The 21,743-nt window shown below is 45.1% G+C and overlaps 1 protein-coding gene across 1 annotated transcript in view; it reads left to right on the top strand.

Moving 5' to 3' along the window:
* Positions 1 to 21,743, top strand: part of LOC147722959 (dynein axonemal heavy chain 5-like) — a 1,378,573-nt gene that overhangs the window by 326,564 nt on the left and 1,030,266 nt on the right. The window contains exon 27 of the mRNA XM_086965349.1: positions 5,955 to 6,152. Coding sequence (XP_086821475.1) covers positions 5,955 to 6,152 — 198 coding nt within the window. The remainder of the gene's footprint in view (positions 1 to 5,954; positions 6,153 to 21,743) is intronic.

Raw genomic sequence — 21,743 nt, 5'->3', positions numbered from 1 at the left:
TCTGTGGATGCAAGGGCATGCGTGCTGACGAAGTCGGCGATGGGGTAGCTGAACTGAGGCCGGGGGGCTGGGTGGTCTGTAGATGAGGGTTCCTCTAAGGGTGGTGTTGGGGTCGGTGTGGATCTGGAAGTGCAGGTATTCAGCTGTGATAAGCATGTCATTGGTGCTGGTCGAGATTCTGAGGATGTTTCTGTGGACGATGGTGATTCCTACTCCCTTTCTGTTGGTGCGGTCCCTGCGGGTGATCTTGTAGCCGTCAGGGATGGCAATGGCGATGTTGGGTGCCGAGGAGGGGTTCATCCAGGTCTCTGTCAGGAAGGCGACGTCTGGGGAGGAGGTGTCAATTAGGTCCCAGAGTTTAATGGCGTGTTTGCCGGCAGAGCGGGTGTTGAGTAGAATGCATAGGAGGCTGTTGTGTCCTACACCGGTGGACGTGGTAGTGGTTTGGAGGCTGGTGTAGCTGCAGTTCGGAAAGGAGAAGGGTCCATAGGTGCGCTTCGGTGTTGCCCGGAAGCAGGTGTATGATCGGCCGGTGTTGAGTGCGTGAGGGTGCTGGCGTCGCTGCGGCGTCAGGTGTCATGGTGTTCGCGAGGGCCAGGGGGTCTGGCGCTGGGCTTGGTCCAGGCGTGGACGGGCGCATATGGGCTTGCCTTAGGCGCGCCTCCGGCCCGGCCGCGTAGCGGCCTCCATAAGAAGGGGAGGTGGGAGGGAGGAGCAGCTGGGAGCGGGATGAATGGGCGGGTGGGGCCGCAGTGGCTGGAAAGGGATAACAGAACAGCCGGGAAATGCGAGGCACAATACAATGCTACAACAGAGGAATTGCACCAGAAAAACGAAATACAGAAAATAAAAACAGAGGCAGACAGGCAATAAACAGAGGCAGACAGGCAGAAGGGGGCACAGAGGTTACAGAAAAGGATTACACTAAATAACGGAAATACGGAAAATAGAACTGAAGGGAGACAGGCAACAACATAGGCTGGCAGGCAAAAGGGGGCACAGGGGTACTGGGCACACAGATACTTACTGCTCCCCACTGGGCCACGAATGAGGCGCAGGTGGAAGCCTGCGGTTGGAGGAGGGCCTCGTACTCACGGCAGCAGCAGCAGCGAGCGGACCACAGGCACACAGGTGGTGCTGTGCGACGTGGAAAGGGACCTGCCTGAGAACAGAGTCAAGGATCCACAGAATTTTAAATTCAGAGGGCAGTAGGCGGAAAACTATACATTGGTGTGTTGCTATGTCTTTACAAACTCGTGGTTTCCCTGTACCATTTAGAGGTGGAGGAAAAACGGAGTTTCTACTGGAGAAGCCTCAGCTGACAACGTTAATAAAAACTTTAGAAGTGTCCCACACCTGCCACTGGTGGGCAACAGGTCACAGTGAAGGTCAGTTCAGTCCTTGTCATGGAGGGGAGACAATCATGGGATTTCTCTCTACGGCAGTGTCACCTAGGGAGAAAACTGCCTGCACATCTTGACCATTCATTTCTTTTGTTTTACTGAAACAAAATCCAGATTTGAAAGTTTGTTTTAGTTAAATAAAGTTTGCCGAGCAGGACCAAAAAAACATGGCTCCCTCTGTCAGGGCAGATTCACTGGAGGTAAAGAGATGCATGTCAGGCAGATGTGAATCTTAAAATGTGGGGGGTGGTCCTCCTCTTTGGGAGTGAAAGACAGACTCTCCTCTGACCTAACAGGCTGGCGGTCCACTTGAGAGGGCCTGAGTGGGAAACCCCTCTCCTTTCCTCCTTCTGTGATCGTTTTCTCTCTACCGCCCTCTTCCCTCTATCTATCTCTCTTAAAGCCCCCCCATGCGTGCTGCAGTTAAACTAGGGGAGCTGGGGAAAGTGTCAGGGGCACGGGGGGCAGCCCAGAGCTTTTAAAACTGGCCTTTAAGGACGCCAGCTAACCTGGTAAATGCCGGAGGGAATACATGGCCTGTCCAGACCTGCTATTTGTCACTGTTTAAATGACACAGAGTTTTCTCCTATGTGTATAATGCATGATTTGGCACCGAATGTATGGTCTCTCCACGCCGTTTTGATTTATCAGAGTCTTTGTGTCTTGTCCACTACTGTGGCTACTGCTTAGATAGACTCATTTTCCACAAAGTTCAAAAGGCTTGATTTTACAAAAATATTTTTTTTTTTTGCAAGGTGTGTTATTTGGAACACTTTTGAAACATCAATGGGATACATTTGCAGCTTGGTTCTACGGGGCCTGCCTCACATAATCGGCTTTCACACCACGGAGTGGCAACATTCTGCTGCAGTTGCAATTTTGTAAATCAGTTACAATATACTGAATATTCTTTAATAATCATCCTCTGTGCACCTCTTTCGATAGGTGCAATGAGGGGGGGGGGGGAGGGGGTTAGGCTTTAGAACGCAAACTTTCTAACCACATCCATCGTAGACTAGGTTAAGTATAAAGTAAAGTAGCAGAGGTGTTACTATGTACATTAAAACAATTTTCAATTATTTTTGTAAGCTCGTCAATAGCTTTGTTATTTTTAGCAAACACTCAGCATCTCTTTTAGACTGTGATGCCAATAGTAAACCACACGTCAATGGTATTTACTCCTAATGTTGATTCAAAAGTAAGTCGTTGTCATGCATTTTGATCTGGCTTTTTCATTCAATTTCAGCAAGTGGGAGATTTACAAACATTTTGCACTGGGTTGCCATCACAAAAGTGATGCCAATCAGTGTAAAATGTTTTTTTTTTTGCTATTTACTTTCCAACGCAAAACTTGTTTTGTGTATTGGAAAGCACCCTCAAAGTAGCTCAAATCAGCACAAAGTTCTGCTTTGCGTTACTTACCGCCGAGGGGGTTGTTACTTGGGTGGAACATGGGTGTTCCCATACAACCATCCATGCCTTTTGATGCAAAACCATATTTACAAAGATTTGCAGACATGGTTATCCGGCAAAAGTTAACACCCATTTAAAGGAGGCGCTAACAGGAGAAATGCTTTCATTTCTCAGTGCTTTTCCGACTTTGCATGCGTGCTGCACTGTGCAGCACCCATACAAAGTGGGAAAAACTTTCCTTTGTGTCTAGGCATAGTAGTATTTTGTTCACGAATAGTACCCTTCCGGACAAAACCTATGCTACACTCATGCACATACCCTAGCCCTATGGCGCTTTAGTGTGTGCATGGCGCACGGCCGCTGAAATCTGTGCCGGAGCTAGGGAAAGGGGATGAGAGAGCCATATCTCTGAAGATATGGCGCTCTCCTGCTCCCTGCCTGTCACACAACGCAGCGCAGCCTTGCAGTGGGGCTGGGCAACTTTTTAGCAAATCTCTCCCTAAGTGGGATCACAGAGCAGGAAAATAACTAGCATTAACTTGCTCAAACTGGCCCAAAAAAAGTATGTTTTTTTCCTTTTTAAGGTGATTAGGCAGTCATGCGCTAAAACTCAGGCTCCCTTGTGCTAGATTTAAACTCTGAGCCCTAAAAGAATTCCATAGAGCCATACAATTCCACTATAAAAAATTTGTATCGAAATAATTTTTTTATAAATCCGGATGTAGGAATCCGCCATTGTAATATATTCTTACATTTTCAACCAGAACCCCTCGCTACATCTCCTGCCTCCTACCAGGTTGCATGGGAATAAATTGTGGTGCTATATTAAACAGTCCAGGTCCTGGAGACTCCGGTAATGTTAAAAATCAGAAGTTTGTTTGATCCCTACATCTAAAAAGATTCAACCCCGCTGTCACCAGCAAATTGTCAGTTTGCTTGTTAGAATAATCCTTGACACAGAAAAGCTATCTATCCATTAATCAGACGTAGAGAAGCTCCTGCAAGCAGAAAATAGAATTCTAAGAAGCAAAACACAAAGCCTTTCATAACATGTTTACAAGCACAAAGCATCTCCTTGATGTGCAAATGCAGCACTTCAAAAGTGTACAGTCATCCAGATACATCTGTATAAAATCAATACAGAGCGAAGGTTTCAGCTGCATTCATATTTCCTCTTCAGCTGTTTCCACCGAACCAATTACAGTTCCATGTGACCTTTTGACACAAGTAAAATGTTGGCTAAAGGGCGTTTTGAGCAGTGATGTAGCAAGAGTGCTGTGGGCCCTAATGCAGATAATGAAAATGGACCCCCTACCCCAGTGGTTAGGTAGCAGCAACAAAGCAACCGTAATTGGTGAGAACTGGGCCTCCCACACACCTGGGTAGTGGCGTCATCAAACTTGCATCGCTAATGAGAGCTGTGCTTCCACTAACCTGTATCGCTTCACTCCCCTGCGTCATTCCCTGAATATCTCCAGTGCCGTCCTTTCTTCTTTTGTCTCTCTCTGTCACACTGCTATGCAGCTATCTCTCTCTCCGACTACCCTTGTATCTCTCCCTTTTCCCCTCCTTCTCTCCCCTATCAACCGATGTTTACATTCCATGTGATATCTCTCATATTCCCTCTCTCCCCTTTCTTTGACATCTCTCTCGTTCCCCCTTTCTGTCCCCCTTAATACTTAGTCCTTCCCTACTCTCCCGTGTTCTTCTCATATCTCTGCATTCTTCTTTGTTGATTTCTGCTGTCCCTGCCTCTCACTTGGTGTGCATCTCTCTGCTTTCCACCCTTCGTAGTGCACTCACAACGTGCAGTACGCACCCCTCCCCCACTGAGGCAACTCTCAAGAAGATGGACAATTGCAATGAGTGTGGTTTAACCAAGGGGGAAGCCTATTATCCACAGCCACATCTCACCATTGGCGAATGATAACCATAGTAAAGCATACATTATTGTTAGGAGAATACAGGGCATGAGATCAGCCAAAGCCATTGTTGTTATGAGAATACAGGATGTAAGATCAGCAAAACAGCGCGAAGATCGGGCAAGCAATAAAACTGTTGTCTCCACCCATTACAGCGCCACACTTTGGAATGCAAAAGTGCCTGCAGGCCCCTTTTCCATATCCATCGCCCACACCCTCAACCAAGCGCATCCAGGGCATACCTTGAACTTTCATTCTATACATTGAGTTCTCACTGAAGAACCGAATATCTTATGAACGTGTGCACAGGATTTGTTTTACTTTCTTTAGTTACATCTGTATCTCTCCGGCCTTCTATGTCGCCATCCTTTTTTTTTTCCTTATCCCTGGTACCTCTAGTTATTCTTTTTTGAGGCTCTCTTTCTTCGCCTTCATCTCTTCAGTCACCACTAAGACCATGAATAGCTCCTCAGCCTCTACAACCACCCGATATAGCAAACTATGGAAGGCTAACAGGCTGGCACTGGGGGGGGTGGGGGGGGGGGGAGTGCCCTTGGCCTGTTAAGTACCTGCATCTGGTGCAAAGCAAGCTAGACTCCTCCCTCAACCTCTGCACCTAATCCAGCCTCTGCGCCAGCTGCACCACTGACAGCCACGCCCCTGCTTTTGAGGACATTACTTTGCTGAGCACATTAGCCTTCACTCTGGCTGTTACACATTTCTTGCATACAAAAGGGGCTTGTAATTGTTATTTCTCCGAACTGATTATACGTTACTTGGACCAAAGCATGGGTTTTTGGTCTACTCTTGCTGACAGACCTCTTTGGCTGTTTGCTCGAAAACAGACCTCTTATGTGGGCTTTTTGTCCACGCCATGCTTGTGATTTGAATGCTTTTTCCTTAAAGCAGAAGAAAAATAATTTGCCTGCACGGTGGCCATCTTGGAACGACTGGTCTTTTGCTCGAAGAAAAACAATACCAAGACATTGCTGAACCTGTGTGCATGCATGGAAGCTGGTTGGCGGAAAAACAAGTATTGGCAAGAACAATAGGTTTTTCTGAGAGACTCTTATTGACTAACATGCGCTTCAGTGTGCAGTCATCTCTGTGTTTATTTTTAGTGATATGTTTAATAAACTAACCATCACACTTTCTTTGCACTAGGATTTCTGATATACTGTAAAATAAGTATTTCCTTACACTTTTCATATTTTAGTTGGAACAGAATGCAGCCAGAGACCTAGGGGATGAGCTCACCAAAATGGTAGTGCTGAAACCTCTGGACAAACAGATCAGTGAACACAAAGATGTCAGCAAGGTTATTATCCAGCTGAGCACCATGATCCTTTCCCTGAAGATCGATGCCACGGGTGTGCTCAACAGCTTTTCAAAATTCTCTGGACTATGGAATCAGGTTTGCTTTCTTATTTTTAAACTTCCATTTAAAAAAATGAACGAAATCCACAAACCTGAATTGAATGCCCTATGTGCTGAAACAAAGTTACTAATAGCACGTAAATATCAGATTTATTATCGTTTATTTGATTTTTTTAAATGCTGTATTTTGCTCGGAGAAAACAAAGCCATTGCTTTCATAGCTGCCAAGGTTTCAGATTGCCATGTGTGACATTTTTATGATTTTAGAGTTATTATGAGTGACATTTCAACACTGTCTATGGAGCAAAGTCAGGAAATAAAGACGAGGGAAACATAAATATCAGAAATTACACCCATTTGAGCAGCGAGAAACCAAGTTAACTGCTGCAAACAATTACAAATATAAACGACTTCCATTTATCATACTCTAGCCAAAATTGCAGACAATAGGTAACGCAGATTGTAAATACCTTTGATAGCCTGTGGCACAGCAGATAAAAGGGGTTTCTGGTAACCAAAGAAGGGCGTATAACTATTTATACCACGTATTATAATCAGTGTGCCTACATTTTCTCTCTCTAATTATAAGAACAGATTTTTGTTGGCCCATATTACGTCAGGTTCTCCGACGGACTGGAGGATTTGACGTGGATTTGGCAAATGACAAAGATGAAATATTTCCCTAATGAGGACCTAGAACAAAGAGAATATTTATATTTACATCCTTCTATATACATTTATATACATCTCTTTAGCATCATTATAATGAATGAAGACAGACTCAGTTTCTCTGTTAGTTTGCTTTTATCTATTTTCTTTTCATTCGCATATGAATTGGTCAAACATAAGCACAATATGAAATCTGAATATTCACTAAAGAACACATTACAGGTAATCACAGTAACATCTCAATTGCAGAGCATGAGTTGAGTGAATAGTACAAGAGACAAAAGAGCATTTTTTCAATAAGAACAAATACAGAATTTCATATAAACCTAGAAAACTATAGCACAGCGTGCTAATAGCTGGAAATGCCACCCCTCTGGCCGAAAGGGAAAGCTGGGGCTTTCCTCATGAGGTATGAGGTGCAAAGTTAAGAGTCAACTTACAGACATCATCAGACAAGTACATCAAAGTACGAACGCCTCAGATAGATCTAACACCAACACTTTCCTCACTCTCTCTGCCTTCGTTTCTCTCTGCCTCCGCCGAATCGATCACTAATAATTATATACTAATGTCAATCACTTCAGTCCCATTGTTTAATTCCATGCTGTCATCCTTGTCCTTCAGCAGAGGAAATCAAATCTTCTCCTTCCCTAGCACACACATTTTCAGCTGCATTTGGAGATTTTTTAGCAGTTGAGTGTATCATAGGAAACATGCTTTTCCCTGCAACAGTAGGAAACATGGTAGATACACTGGACGCGTAGCAGCCACTCGAGAATAAAGGACACAATAGACAGTTTTGTAGAAATAAACTCGATCCCTGTAATTCTACATTCTAAAGCAAAATTAAGGCTAACACCAATGCTGAGCCCTTCTTGTAAAACATGCAGTTTCTCTAGGAGGAATAAGCATGAATTGATTATTTATGTTTAACTTTGTTTTTATTTACATTAAAAGCATGGATACAATTTTTATAGCTGCCTCACAATGCACCTTGTGTACCACACACCAAGGCATGTATTACATCATTTGCTATTACCTGCGAAGATGCCATCTAGCCTGCTCCCCAATAAATGTGTGAGGCGTACAGAATGTCAATATAGTAACGACATAGTAGCAAGAAATATCAATACTCAACATGGTCAAAAGGTATTCAAACAAGCCCCCTCTCCCTCCTTCCCCCAAACAGGTATGCACAATGACTATTCTGGTATTAAAATTGTGTGTATAGAGAGCCCTCTGGTAGTTTTCAAGTGCTAGTGGTCAGCTCCCCAATTTCCGTGAGCCGGAGAAGGTGGAGATATTTTGGGCATGTGATCTCATTAAATTCTGTGGACAGGAGAGATATGAGCTGCTGCCAAAACTCTTGGAATTCGGATGCAGTGTTTGTGAGGGAAGCGTGGATCCGTTCCATCCCCAAGATATGCTATAATCTGTGAAGCCATACCGTGTGTGATTGAATCGTTTGTGTCCCCCAATGCGATAAAATGTGCTGAAGCGCTGCCCCCAGAGCTAGACCCATTTGTTTCCCTTTGTGAGACATCAGAGGGAACGTTAAGGGGTTGGGTAGCCCCAGCACCACGTAGGCTGGGAACAGTGGGATCTGGGTCTCTAATTGCTGATTTATTTTGTCCAATATCCTGGGCCAGTATATGGCTAGGACCGGGCGGTCCCATAGCAAATGTAGTAATGTCCCCTCCTCCCCGCATCCCTGCCAACAAGTAGGGCTGCAATCTGGGCTCCCTTTTTTAAGGTGCACCGGTGTCAGATTCCAATGCATGGCAAATTTAAGGCTGTTTCCTTTCTGCCCGTGTTTGGCGCCATATGTTTGGACCTGTAATAATTTCCCCCCACTCCTTCTTCGTGAGCTCTCTTCCTATTTCTTTCACCCAGTGTTTCTGACCAGCAGTAGGTTGTGTAGGAAGTGGGTTGCGTAGCATGTCATAGAGTTCTGCGATCAGTTTCCTATCGTTGAGCTTCGTTACTAACCATTTCTCGTATTTCATCAGTTTTCGGTTGAGTTTCGGGTAAACGTCTGGATGGAGAAGCCAATGTCTTATTTGTAAATAATGGAACCTTTCGGGCTCTGGGAGAGTATAATCCTGTCTTAATTGTGAAAACGGTATGATCCCCTTGATATCAAATAGATGGCCTGCTGCCTTGCAAGCTGTAGCTTGCCAAATTCAAAATGACCTCCCATCAAGCCCAGGAGTAAACTCCTTGTGTTCAAATAGGGGGGTCATCGGGGAGGGGAAAGTTGTGAGATCTTTTCTACTGGCCACCCCGTTCCGAACCTGCAACACAGTTTTCGTGATAGGTTAGCCCTGAAGATTCTGTGGTCGGTCCGCCCCCTTCGGAAAGGGAACCTTCCACAGGGAGAGTTTTGCTAATGCCCTGTCTTGAAATAGCCATCTCTTCTCTGATTCTGTTCTATTCCAGTCCACCAAGTAACTTAATTGGGCAGCCCTAAAATAATCTAGCAAATTCGGGATCCTTAAGCCTCCCTCCTCTGGTCTCAGATATCCCAACTCCTCCGCATGCGTGGACGCGCCCCTGCCCAGACAAAATGGAGTATCTTCTTTTGCACCGTATTAAGTGTCCCTTTTGGCGGCCAGACCGACAATGTCTTGAACAAGTATAATGCTTTGAGTAGAATCAACATCTTGACCGCAGCAACTTGACCCAGCAGGGACAGATGATGCTGCTTCCAGCTCTGTAGCATCTTCGTGATCTGTCGGACTAGTTTAGTGTAATTTAGTGTAATTGTCTGTTGGATCGACGGGGCCAATTCAATTCCCAAATATGGGATAAACTCCATTGTCCTAATTTCTGAGAAGCTGTTGTCCCTGAGGAAATATAAATTTTTTGGTCATGTTATGTTCCCTAGCGCGTACCCCACCGACTCCATGTACCAGCTTGAAGTGCATGTAACTTCCCTCCTGTACCAGTTATGAAGACGCAAATACATTTGCGTCCAACGTTAACCTGTCCTCTTTCAGATCCACCCTGAATGGATTATATAGTCCGTTCCTAAGTATGTTATGCCACCGTCTTTTTGTAGTACACTTTACATGTTTTCCCTGCTCTAACAGAGTAGGCCCTGAATTTCTGCCATCGAACCTCTTTTTGGCTCCTGACTCTGACAGCCTCTGCCCAGGCTACCTCTGTACCCGTGAACTCTGACTTACTTTCAGCGCGGTCCCTCGCGCTCAGCTCAGCCTGCTTTCTGCCAAGACTGACTATAACCTTCGAGTTATCTGTTCCGCTCCTCGAGAATGCATTCCTGCCTACTAGCTCCAGTAAACATCCTCTCCAGCTGCAGAGCCAAAGGGCCGACCTGTCTCAATACAAGTAATGCAAGTAATTCATAGCCTCTGTTACCATGCTTCCATGGAAGGCCCGTGCCCCACGCTTCTCATGTAGACACTTAGGCGCTTATACACGCATCCACAGTTAGCATAGAATAGCTTCTGCCCTAGAGACCTTTCCGCCCAGATAGTATGGTTCCTAAACATCAGATATCAGATACGATAAAAGTACAAGTTGATCTGACATGCCAGACTTCTGTCTCTTTCCGTCAGTGTAAATGTCAAGTCCCCTGCACCCCGTCAATCACACGTCATGCAGCTGCGCGCGCATCCAAGCTTCCGATTTCTGCTGACATTGCAACAATTCTGTTAGCACCACCCCTTGGTGCCACCCACTTGCGTCACCTATCAGTGACGTTTCTAGCACACACCTCTGATTCACGCCTAGTTTACGCCTCTTGATTACGTACTAGTAACACGTGCATACTGTTATCTTGTCTTCTCTCAGCTGTTACGCCTCTTACATTACTTCTTATGGTATAAAACAAGTATATAAGCTATGTAATGTCAATAAAGTCTGCTCTATCCCTTCTGACACCCCTGTGGTGGTCAGAACATGATATCCTGGTCTTGACCATTCCTTTATGAGGAATAAAACCCTTAGAAACTCTAACACCACGGACTCTGTCTTTTTTCATCCGATCTGAGTTATTGATTAAGTACTTACCTGCATAGAAATTAAGAGAGTAAATTAATTATTTACGTCATATTGGCGCCCGAACAGGGACCCCTCCCCCACCTCACGCGCCGGTTGGCGCATTGCAAGCTCTGTCCCCTGCCGTCAGTTAGACGGAACCTACGCGTACCGGCAGGATTTCCTGCATCTCCCTCTGACCCAAGGAGGTGACGAAGACTGCGATCAGTGCCCAGACGAGGCGGTGAGGAGTGCGGAGGATCCCGACCAGAGCCTAGCCGAAAGAAGCAAGGTCCGAGGTGTCAAGAGGCCCACCAGGTTTCCGAAGTTTTCCGAAGGTTACCGAGGTTTTCCGAAGTTTTCCGAAGTACCGAGTCGAGTCCAGTCGAGTTTTCCGAGGCCTTCTGTTTCCGTGCTTCCCGGTGAGTACCATTGCTGGGTCGTATCTAGACGGGTTTGGGTACGCAAGTCCGGTCTGCACTGTTTTTAGGCAGTGTATCTGTACTGTTTAGCAGTATATCTAGTATTCCGAATTTCTGCACTGTTACACCAGTGTATCTGTACTGTTGAGCAGTACATCCAGTATAGGGGGGTAGTCATCTATGTCTCAAATGTTTTCATGTGATTAATGTCGTGGTATGAATGTGACCGTTTAATGTGCATTATTGTGTTTCTTGTATCAATTAAGTTGTAACCAGTATTAAGTAGTAAGGATCGAGCATTCAGTAATAAGTAAGCATAATGCCGTTTTTCAACAAGTTAAAACAGATAGGAACTAGGAAAGGGATACTGGAGGAAGAAATTCCTATTCCCCCTAGGGACACTCCAGGTAACTTTATGTACCACAAGCATGGCTTAGATGCCATATTGTATCTAGATTTATGGGCCGATTACACCAAGCACCTAGACGAAAGACACAGATGGCCTGTTACCGGAACATGGGATGCCGAGTGCATCATGAAGGTAGAAGAAGCATTATGGAAAAAGAAAGCTAGACAATCCCAGAAAGACGCCATAGAATTCTGGCGTAAGGAATCACATAAGCGTGCTGAGAAAGCACTCCGTAGAGAAGACAGACTTAAAGAATCAGAAAAGGCTCAAGAAAATGAATTAGTTATTGAAGGGATCCGAGTAAAAACAGAACAAATAGATCGTGCCCGAAACAATCTTGTAAACGGAATGTATCTCGCGGCCGAAGGTACACCTGAGGCCCTATCAGAAATACCGAAAAACTTACCGCCACCATTAGTTCCAACTAAAGTAATGCATAAGACTACTAAAGACATATTCTTAAATTCATATTTAGAGGATGTAGCACCAGCTTACGCCAATCTGCCTGTTCGTGCCCTGCCCACTGACAGGGACGGGGGTGGCACTACGCCCCCAGACCATGTTCTGCCAGTACCGCGACAGACCTCCCCTGTTCCGCCAGCTCCGCCACTTCCCGCACTCAAGATTGACTTACCGAAACAGGTCCTACCTGATCCTACTAAACGACAAATTCAAGTTCAGATACAGACTCCGCGGAGAGATAATGCCCAAGCATCCGCCTCAGGAGGTGCGACTGCGGGTCCTCAGACCCCGCCATTAACACACAGATTCAATTTAAGGGACACGCAGAATCCGTTCGTGTTCCAGTCTCCCCGTCTTGACGCATTAAAGGAAAACATGTCAGTTTGCAGATATGATCCAGTACCCGGAAATAACGATCTAATGATATTGGCATCACTACGATTAAGATCTGCCACTGATATCTTGCTATGCTATGTAGGAATGAAGGAGCGTCTCAATAGAATATACGAGTTTATACAGACAGGGAAAGACCCTGACAGTATCAAGGATGCCATGGATAAGCAGAAAGTTGATATTCAAGCACAGATATTACGATTTTTCATAAATTGTCTAATAAGAGAACGAGACAGGCCCGAGACAGATCAAAGTGAATTAGATGGACTAACAAAGTGGGGTCAAAATATAGCCGAAGGAAAACATGACAAGGGGGCTTGCATAGCCAGTATGTACCAGAAAATTAGAAGGGCAGTGATAACGGCACATCAGAAAGGGAATGATAAAGCTTCCTCCGAGGAGGAAGAAGAACTTACAGAACAAGGAAGGACTACAGATACTATAGCGTATGTAGGTAAGGGAAACTACCTTAGGAAAGGCATCTGTCTAGAACACAAGAGAGTTTTTCTCTCTGCGTTAACGAACCCGAATTCTTCTGAACATCAGTTCCAGGAAACTGATAAAAGGCTTCGAGACCGAATGGGGTACCATGTACTCAATTCTATGGATGAACAGGAACTAGCCCGGTCAGCCGTGTTATGGGCCGAAAACCCAGACATATATAATGACGATACGTTAGCACAGACATTCTTGAACCTTTCCCCAGACGAGCAGAAAGTAGCAGGTGTATACATGATTCAGCACCTCCTCATCAAGTTCAGAAACAACCATTCCGATCCAGGTCCCTTACACGAAACATTAGAAGCACTACTCATGGATAGATGGAGAGGTTTCAGTACCAAGTTAATACAAATAATTCTAGAACAACGACATAAATACAACACCTTCATAAGTTCTGAATATGTTCCCGCTCCGCCTCCAGAAAGAAAAACGTATCACATGCAATGCCTGAGTGGCATTGAAAGTCAGAACCCCTTACGAGAAGTACACCCAGTTATGGGTGCGGATCAAGTCTTGAAGCGTGTGTATGTTCACACACCACTGACTAAGTTAGAACTGTTAGAAATGAAGAAACTAGTCCCGTGTCATGACAAAGACCCTGCAGGTTTTCACAGAGAGCTTAAAGACATGTTACTGATGGGGGATTACACGTATGATGATATTATGAAAATGTTAAAAGTACTGTTGCCCACGGGCATTTACGAGAAATTAAAGGAAAAGGATTGGGAGGTGGGAGAGACAAAGATAGCATGGGCAGAAATAGAAGACGAAGAGAGCAAACGAATCCCAGGGGTAGGCCTTGGGGATAGGACTAAAGCATTGCCCGGATTAATAGTACAGGTTTTGCCAAGATTATTGACAACTAGAAAGGAAGATTGGGACGCAATCTCGTCCTGTAAACAGAAACAAGATGAAGATACTAGTGACTTCTATTCAAGATTCGAGAAATGTTTCATTATAAATAGTGGCCTACAACCAAGCAGCGAGTCATATCCACACCTTTTTGTATCAAAATTAGTCGAGAATTCCCTACCATTAGTTAAAAATAGAGTGTATAAAGTTGAAAGTACTTGGCAGGCAAATACGCCATCCCAGATGTTACAAATGTTACAATATCATCAAAACAGAATTAGGGAAGAACAAGATCAGGAACAGAAGCGTATGAAGGACACGAAAATGAAAATGTTAGTAGCTCAGACGGTCCCAGCCGACGGTCAGAGAAAGGGTGGGGCCCAGACAAGTCACACTACAGCTCCCGTTAAAGGGACATGTAATTATTGTAAACAGCCAGGTCACTATGTACATGAATGCCCAGTCCTGAAACACAACATCTCAACAGGTAAAACTAAAGAAAGACCGCATCTGCCTAGACACGATCAGGTCCAGCAACAGACCTCACAAAATGTACAGCCAATGCAGAACACACAGCCTATGCATGCTCCATCCCACACAGCACAGACAGTAGCAGTACCACAGCCACAGCCCATTGCCGCGACTCAGCAAGTTTCACAACAGATGTACCAGTATGCCCAATCTGCATATCCAGATTACCCCCGATACACATGAAACAGCCTAGAGAGGGAAGGTGGTTTGCCTCTTATTGAAATTCCTGTAGATCAAGAAGGTCCTTATGTACATAGTCACGTATTGGGAAAAGACAGAAAGTTTTTAATTGACACAGGGGCAAGTCGCACTACCATCAGTCACAATGAAGTCCCAGGGGCACCCCTCTCAGGCTCACAGAATGTTTCCCTTGGGTTTTCAGGACAGCCTATTGTAAATGAAGTATCGGAACCAGTACCATTAGCTGTGGGTCCATTATCACGAGTTACAGACTTGTTACTTACGAAATCATGCCCAGAAAATCTGTTAGGAATTAAAACGTTGAAGGCTCTAGGAGCTATAATATGCTGTTCCCCGGAGGGAGTTAGACTCTTTCTACGGGATTTCAAGGGTCATTATGTTTTGCGAGATTTTGATGTCAGATTGAAAAATGTACCAGATCACCTATGGGCAAAAGGCCCAGCTGACGTAGGTTGTATGCATATCACTCCATATCGTGTTACACTCAAGACAGGAGTTGTTCTACCCAGAATCAGACAATACAAGTTACCACCCGATGCTGTAGTGGCTTTACTGAAAATCATTGAAGAGCTTATTGCCCAGGGAGTGGTCGTAGAGACCGACTCCAATATCTGTAATTCACCCATCATTCCAATTCTTAAACGTACAGACCCCAATGCACCGCCAGTATATCGGCTGGTGATTGATCTTCGAGAGCTGAACAAATGCATTGTACCACAGTACCCTGTGGTCCCCGATATCTCTTCCCTATTGACTGCTATTGATTCAGAAGCAACGTTCTTTACCGTAATTGACCTCAAGAACGCTTTCTTCAGTGTACCTATTGATCCGGAGAGCCAATATCTCTTCGGATTCAGTTTAAATGGACGAAGTTTCAAATTTTCCCGCGCACCTCAAGGATTCACAGAAAGCCCCAGCATCTATAGTCAAGCACTGAAAAGACAACTAGATTGTGTTCAAATGCCAGTTAACACCGCTTTACTGCAATACGTCGATGATCTACTGATCACCGCACGAAGTGAGCCCGAATGTGAACAAGCATCATTGACAGTTTTACATTTCCTGGCCGACAAGGGGCACAAGGTGTCTCCTTCGAAGCTACAATTCTGTGTTCAGCAAGTTGTGTACTTGGGTCACTTGCTGTCCAAAGTGGGGAGACAGCTCACTCCCGATCGCATTCAGTTAATTGTAAATATGCCACGACCCCAGACACAAAAGGAAGTGCGGGCCTTTATAGGCCTCACCTCGTACTGCAGACAATGGATTCCTCAATATGCATTTCTAGCTAAACCACTCATCCAGTTAACGACGCAGGAGGCAGCAACTTCGCCTGCCCTCCCTTGGACTCAGGAACACACACAAGCCTTTGAGGAATTAAAGAAAGCATTATGCCAAGCACCAGTTTTAGCGACACCATGTTACAGCAAACCGTTTACACTTTTTGTTACAGAACGTGACGGTACAGCATTGTCTGTCCTCACTCAAGATCAAGCAGGTTCACATAAGCCTTGTGCTTATTTTTCAAGTACATTGGACTCAGTAGCCCAGGCACTCCCTGCGTGCTTAAAGTCAGTAGCAGCAACAGCGCTAGCAATCAGACAAAGCGACTCAATTGTTCTAGGTCATCAGTTAACAGTACAAGTTCCACATTCTGTAGAGGTTCTGTTAAACAGAACTCAAACTCAACACTTGACTATAGCACGTCTGACAGGTTATGAATTGACATTATTCCAGCCACACATAGAAATCAGACGCTGCAGTATCTTGAACCCAGCAACACTGTTACCTACAGATATGACAGATCCTGCTCCGCATGATTGCATAGAGATCATTAATGCAGTAACAAAGCCCCGACGAGACTTAACAGATGTTCCATTGACAAATCCAGACCTGACACTTTATGTGGATGGTTCATGTATGAGAACAAATACAGGAGAATTAGTGGCCGCGTATGCCGTGACCACTGAAACTGAAGTTAAAGAAACACATCGTATTGATACACTGTCTGCTCAAGCGGCAGAGCTCACCGCTCTGACCCGAGCCTGTATTCTAGCCAAGAACAGAAATGTCAACATATACACTGATTCCCGTTATGCGTTCGGAGTCGTACACGACTTCGGCATGCTCTGGCAGGAACGAGGTTTTCTGACCTCTCATGGTGCCAAGATTCAACATGGTCCCCTCATTCAAGCATTGTTAGAAGCAATACATCTGCCTTCAGCCATATCCGTTATGAAGTGTAAAGCACATACTAAAGTCACAGATTCTGTTTCCCAGGGTAACGACCTGGCAGACCAGACAGCAAAACATACAGCACTGACTCACATTCAGACAACTGATACGACAAAGACAACTGAACAGACAAATTGCATGTCAGTCAGGGATCCCGCACTAGATGTTATCGATATTCAGACACATGCTACTCCAGAAGAAATAAAGAAATGGATCGAACTAGGAGGGATCCAGACAGATCAAGGTTGGATGACGAAGGGAAAATCTACATGGTTTCTCCCTGACTCTATGGTTCAAGTTATGATAAATACAGCACATAGTCCTGCACATCTAGGAGAGAAAGCGATGTTAGACAGTCTACAAAATCTCTGGAATAATAAACACTTACGAGCAGCAGCAAAACAGAAAGTGCGTACTTGCATGATCTGTTGTCAGTTCAATCCAGGTAAAAGCGTCCCTGTAGAGCAAGGTGGATTTCATCCTCCCGATCACCCTTTTGAAGTCCTCCAGATGGATTATATCCAGATGGACCGTTGTCGAGGATTTAAATATGTTCTCGTAATTGTCTGTGCTCTGTCCCGCTGGACCGAAGCATACCCAGTCCCAGATTACACTGCTCCGACCACTGCCAAGCAGCTGGTTCGTGAATTTTTCCCACGATACGGCCTGCCTCGTGTCGTGTACTCAGATAACGGTCAGCCATTCTCATCTGCATTAATGAAAGAAGTTTCCTTATTACTGGGATACCAGTGGAAGTTCCATTGTGTCCGACATCCCGAAGCAGCAGGCCTTGTAGAAAGGCATAACCAGACACTAAAAATCCGCCTTGCCAAAACATGTCAGGAGAAAGGGGTCGACTGGATAGTCGCCCTGCCAGTGGCACTATTCTACATGAGAATGGTCGCCCATTCGAGATCAGGGCTATCCCCGTACGAGGTGGTCTTTGGCAGACCACCGAATATGTGGGGGACGCCCATTCCGAAAAAGATTACTGATGTTGATTGTAACATGTTGACAGATTACCTTGCCTCCTTGATGTCTGCACTCCAATCATGTCGTTCACAGGTTGCCGCAGCCTTCCCTGACAACACTGATGTAAAGCCACACGACGTCCGTCCTGGCGACCTTGTGTTCGTCCGCAACTTCGACAGAAAGAGTCCGCTGGAGCCCCGCTGGAAGTCCCCGAAGACCGTTCTTCTAACAACAAGGACGGCCGTGAAAATAGAAGGAAGAAAGGGGTGGGTCCACACGAGTCATATAAAAAAATTCTCTGGACTGAAACCTGATCGAGACTCGTACACCCCCACCAAAGACTGTGTCGAACAAAAAGACTTTACAGAATCTGAACGAGAAAAGACTCCTCAAGAACAATATCGCATGAAACTTCGATCTAGCAAGTCAGACAGTTTAATTGTTTAAGTCCTCCCCTAGGTGAATCGGTTAAATAGTCTCTGACATGTATCCCCTAGATCGAGATAGAGAGAGAGAGAGAGAGGCCAAGAAACGTACATATTGTAAATCACTTCGTAGTCACTGTATAGTGACACTATTAATCATGTTTATTCTCAGTATTCTAATCATTGTTGCTAGCATCCTGTTACCTATATATTACCCCATTTTCAAGCGTGAACATTCTGCCTATAATGTATCTGCTGAACACACTTTTAGTGAGTTACCTCCACACGAGCTTTCCTACAGACTTGCGCTGCGCAACAATACATTCATTAGTATGCTACATCATTCTCATCAAACTAACAATGCTACAAATTGCTGGATATGTGGCCGACTCCCTCCCTACCAGAACTACAAGGGAGCTCTGCCCCTCTTTCCGTATCCGTTCACTCACAATGGCTCCTGCGGAGCATGGTTTAAAATAATTAATTCCTTAGATCCTGATATTGCTGTTTTTGATGGGGGTTGGGTTTGGGGAAACCTGAACTTGGTCCTGCTCGACGTCTGTTACCCAGATAAGGAGGGACTCCCCACTAGAATAGGAACTGATCTAGAAAATGAAGTATATGGATTAGGTAATTATACAATTAGCCTTATGATTCTTACTGTCGAGTCCGAAGCCACACCAGTTTTACCCATTATGTCAGTATTGCCAGTCACTGGTGAATTATGTATCAAGAAGAAAGGTTCAGTACACTTAGGTCATAGTAAATGCACTACTGTGGTCGAATTCAGTGATCATGGAAAATCGTCTTTCAAAGCTATTAGTCATTCTTACTTTGTTTGTGGTCATACCGCATACATACGTCTACCTCCAGATTGGGATGGTACCTGTTACATTGCATTCCTTCTGCCACCTGTTTTTCTAGCTCCTCCTGATTACCACAGAAATACTAATCTAGTAAAGAATAGACACAGAAGAGATATCCCACTTGTCGACTACACAGAAACGGCATGGGAACAGTACACCGACTTTAATAAAGGATTCTTTTTCTTTTTAGGACCTGTTCAGAATAGTAAATTAATACGCAGATTAACTAGAACGCTTGAAGCAGTAGTAAATGAAACTGCCTCCGCCTTAGGTAACTTAACAGAAGAGCAGTCCGCCATGCGGGTTGTTGTCCTTCAGAATCGTCTTGTTATTGACGTCATCTTGGCAGATAGAGGTGGAGCCTGTAAGGTCATCGGGTCAAGTTGCTGTGTTTTCATACCACAAAACGCACCATCTGTATATCAAGCTATCACCCGTCTCCATAAAATTGCAAATCAGATACATCAGAATCCAGGCACCTGGACTTGGTCTGGTTGGTTCTGGACAACGTTAACAGCTTGGGGATGGAAGATCCTATCCTTCCTAGGCATTGGCCTAGTCCTAGTATTCAGTTGCTGCCTGTGCCTGCAGTGTGGGCCAGCGATTTGTGGACTGTGTGCCTCTTCTTGTATTGAACATTCCAGTTTTCTCTCAAAACGTAAACGAAAGAAGGAAGAACAAATGATGTTACAAGAACAAACTGATCGATTCATGAGGATCGATATTTCATGAAGGGTCCGTAGGGAACAAGGAGGGAATGAGGAAATATAAATTTTTTGGTCATGTTATGTTCCCTAGCGCGTACCCCACCGACTCCATGTACCAGCTTGAAGTGCATGTAACTTCCCTCCTGTACCAGTTATGAAGACGCAAATACATTTGCGTCCAACGTTAACCTGTCCTCTTTCAGATCCACCCTGAATGGATTATATAGTCCGTTCCTAAGTATGTTATGCCACCGTCTTTTTGTAGTACACTTTACATGTTTTCCCTGCTCTAACAGAGTAGGCCCTGAATTTCTGCCATCGAACCTCTTTTTGGCTCCTGACTCTGACAGCCTCTGCCCAGGCTACCTCTGTACCCGTGAACTCTGACTTACTTTCAGCGCGGCCCCTCGCGCTCAGCTCAGCCTGCTTTCTGCCAAGACTGACTATAACCTTCGAGTTATCTGTTCCGCTCCTCGAGAATGCATTCCTGCCTACTAGCTCCAGTAAACATCCTCTCCAGCTGCAGAGCCAAAGGGCCGACCTGTCTCAATACAAGTAATGCAAGTAATTCATAGCCTCTGTTACCATGCTTCCATGGAAGGCCCGTGCCCCACGCTTCTCATGTAGACACTTAGGCGCTTATACACGCATCCACAGTTAGCATAGAATAGCTTCTGCCCTAGAGACCTTTCCGCCCAGATAGTATGGTTCCTAAACATCAGATATCAGATACGATAAAAGTACAAGTTGATCTGACATGCCAGACTTCTGTCTCTTTCCGTCAGTGTAAATGTCAAGTCCCCTGCACCCCGTCAATCACACGTCATGCAGCTGCGTGCGCATCCAAGCTTCCGATTTCTGCTGACATTGCAACAATTCTGTTAGCACCACCCCTTGGTGCCACCCACTTGCGTCACCTATCAGTGACGTTTCTAGCACACACCTCTGATTCACGCCTAGTTTACGCCTCTTGATTACGTACTAGTAACACGTGCATACTGTTATCTTGTCTTCTCTCAGCTGTTACGCCTCTTACATTACTTCTTATGGTATAAAACAAGTATATAAGCTATGTAATGTCAATAAAGTCTGCTCTATCCCTTCTGACACCCCTGTGGTGGTCAGAACATGATATCCTGGTCTTGACCATTCCTTTATGAGGAATAAAACCCTTAGAAACTCTAACACCACGGACTCTGTCTTTTTTCATCCGATCTGAGTTATTGATTAAGTACTTACCTGCATAGAAATTAAGAGAGTAAATTAATTATTTACGTCCTCGAGTCTGCCCGCTTCCCATTCAGGCGAAGGATCATTGACTTCCCAACGTTTACACGGAATTTGGATCCCTGGCCGAAGGATTCCAGTTCCTTTAAAAATGCCTGGACCGAACGGTGCGGGAACTCTAAGGAAGCAAGGATATCGTCCGCATTGAGGCTTATTGCATGTCTGTCCCCAACGAAGGGGGCACCCACGATGTCCGGATGGTCCCTGATCCCCTGGGCCAGCGGCTCGATGTATAAAGCAAACAAGAGGGACAACAGTGGGTATCCCTGCATTGTCCCTCGTTGAATGGCAAAAGGGTGAGACGATAGTCCATTGCCCCTTATAGAAGCGGTGGGTGAGCTAAAACAACTTGTCACCCATGCTCTGAAACGGTCTCCCAAACCAAAGTGAATCAATGTTTGGTCTAAAAAACCCCAGTCTACCTGGTCAAACGCCTTTACGGCGTCGACCGTTAAAAGCAGGGTATCCATGTGCGTGTGGTTAACCTTGTCAACCAAATGGATAATCCGTTTGGTATTGTCACTGCTCTGTCTATTTTGAATGAATCCCACTTGAACTGGCTCTATTATGCCAGGCATCTATGGTCCTAGTCTTGCGGCTAAGATGCTGGTGAACAGTTTGAGAGCCACATTGAGAATGGACACTGGGCGATAGGAGCCATATAGAGTTTTATCCTTTCCCGGCTTGGGCAGGACTA

This window comes from Lissotriton vulgaris, chromosome 4_1 (genome assembly GCF_964263255.1).
Source record: "Lissotriton vulgaris chromosome 4_1, aLisVul1.2, whole genome shotgun sequence".
In the NCBI taxonomy this organism is placed as follows: Eukaryota; Metazoa; Chordata; class Amphibia; order Caudata; family Salamandridae; genus Lissotriton; species Lissotriton vulgaris.
The sequence above is the reverse complement of the archived record's forward strand: the minus strand, read 5'-3'. Positions and strand labels throughout refer to the sequence as shown.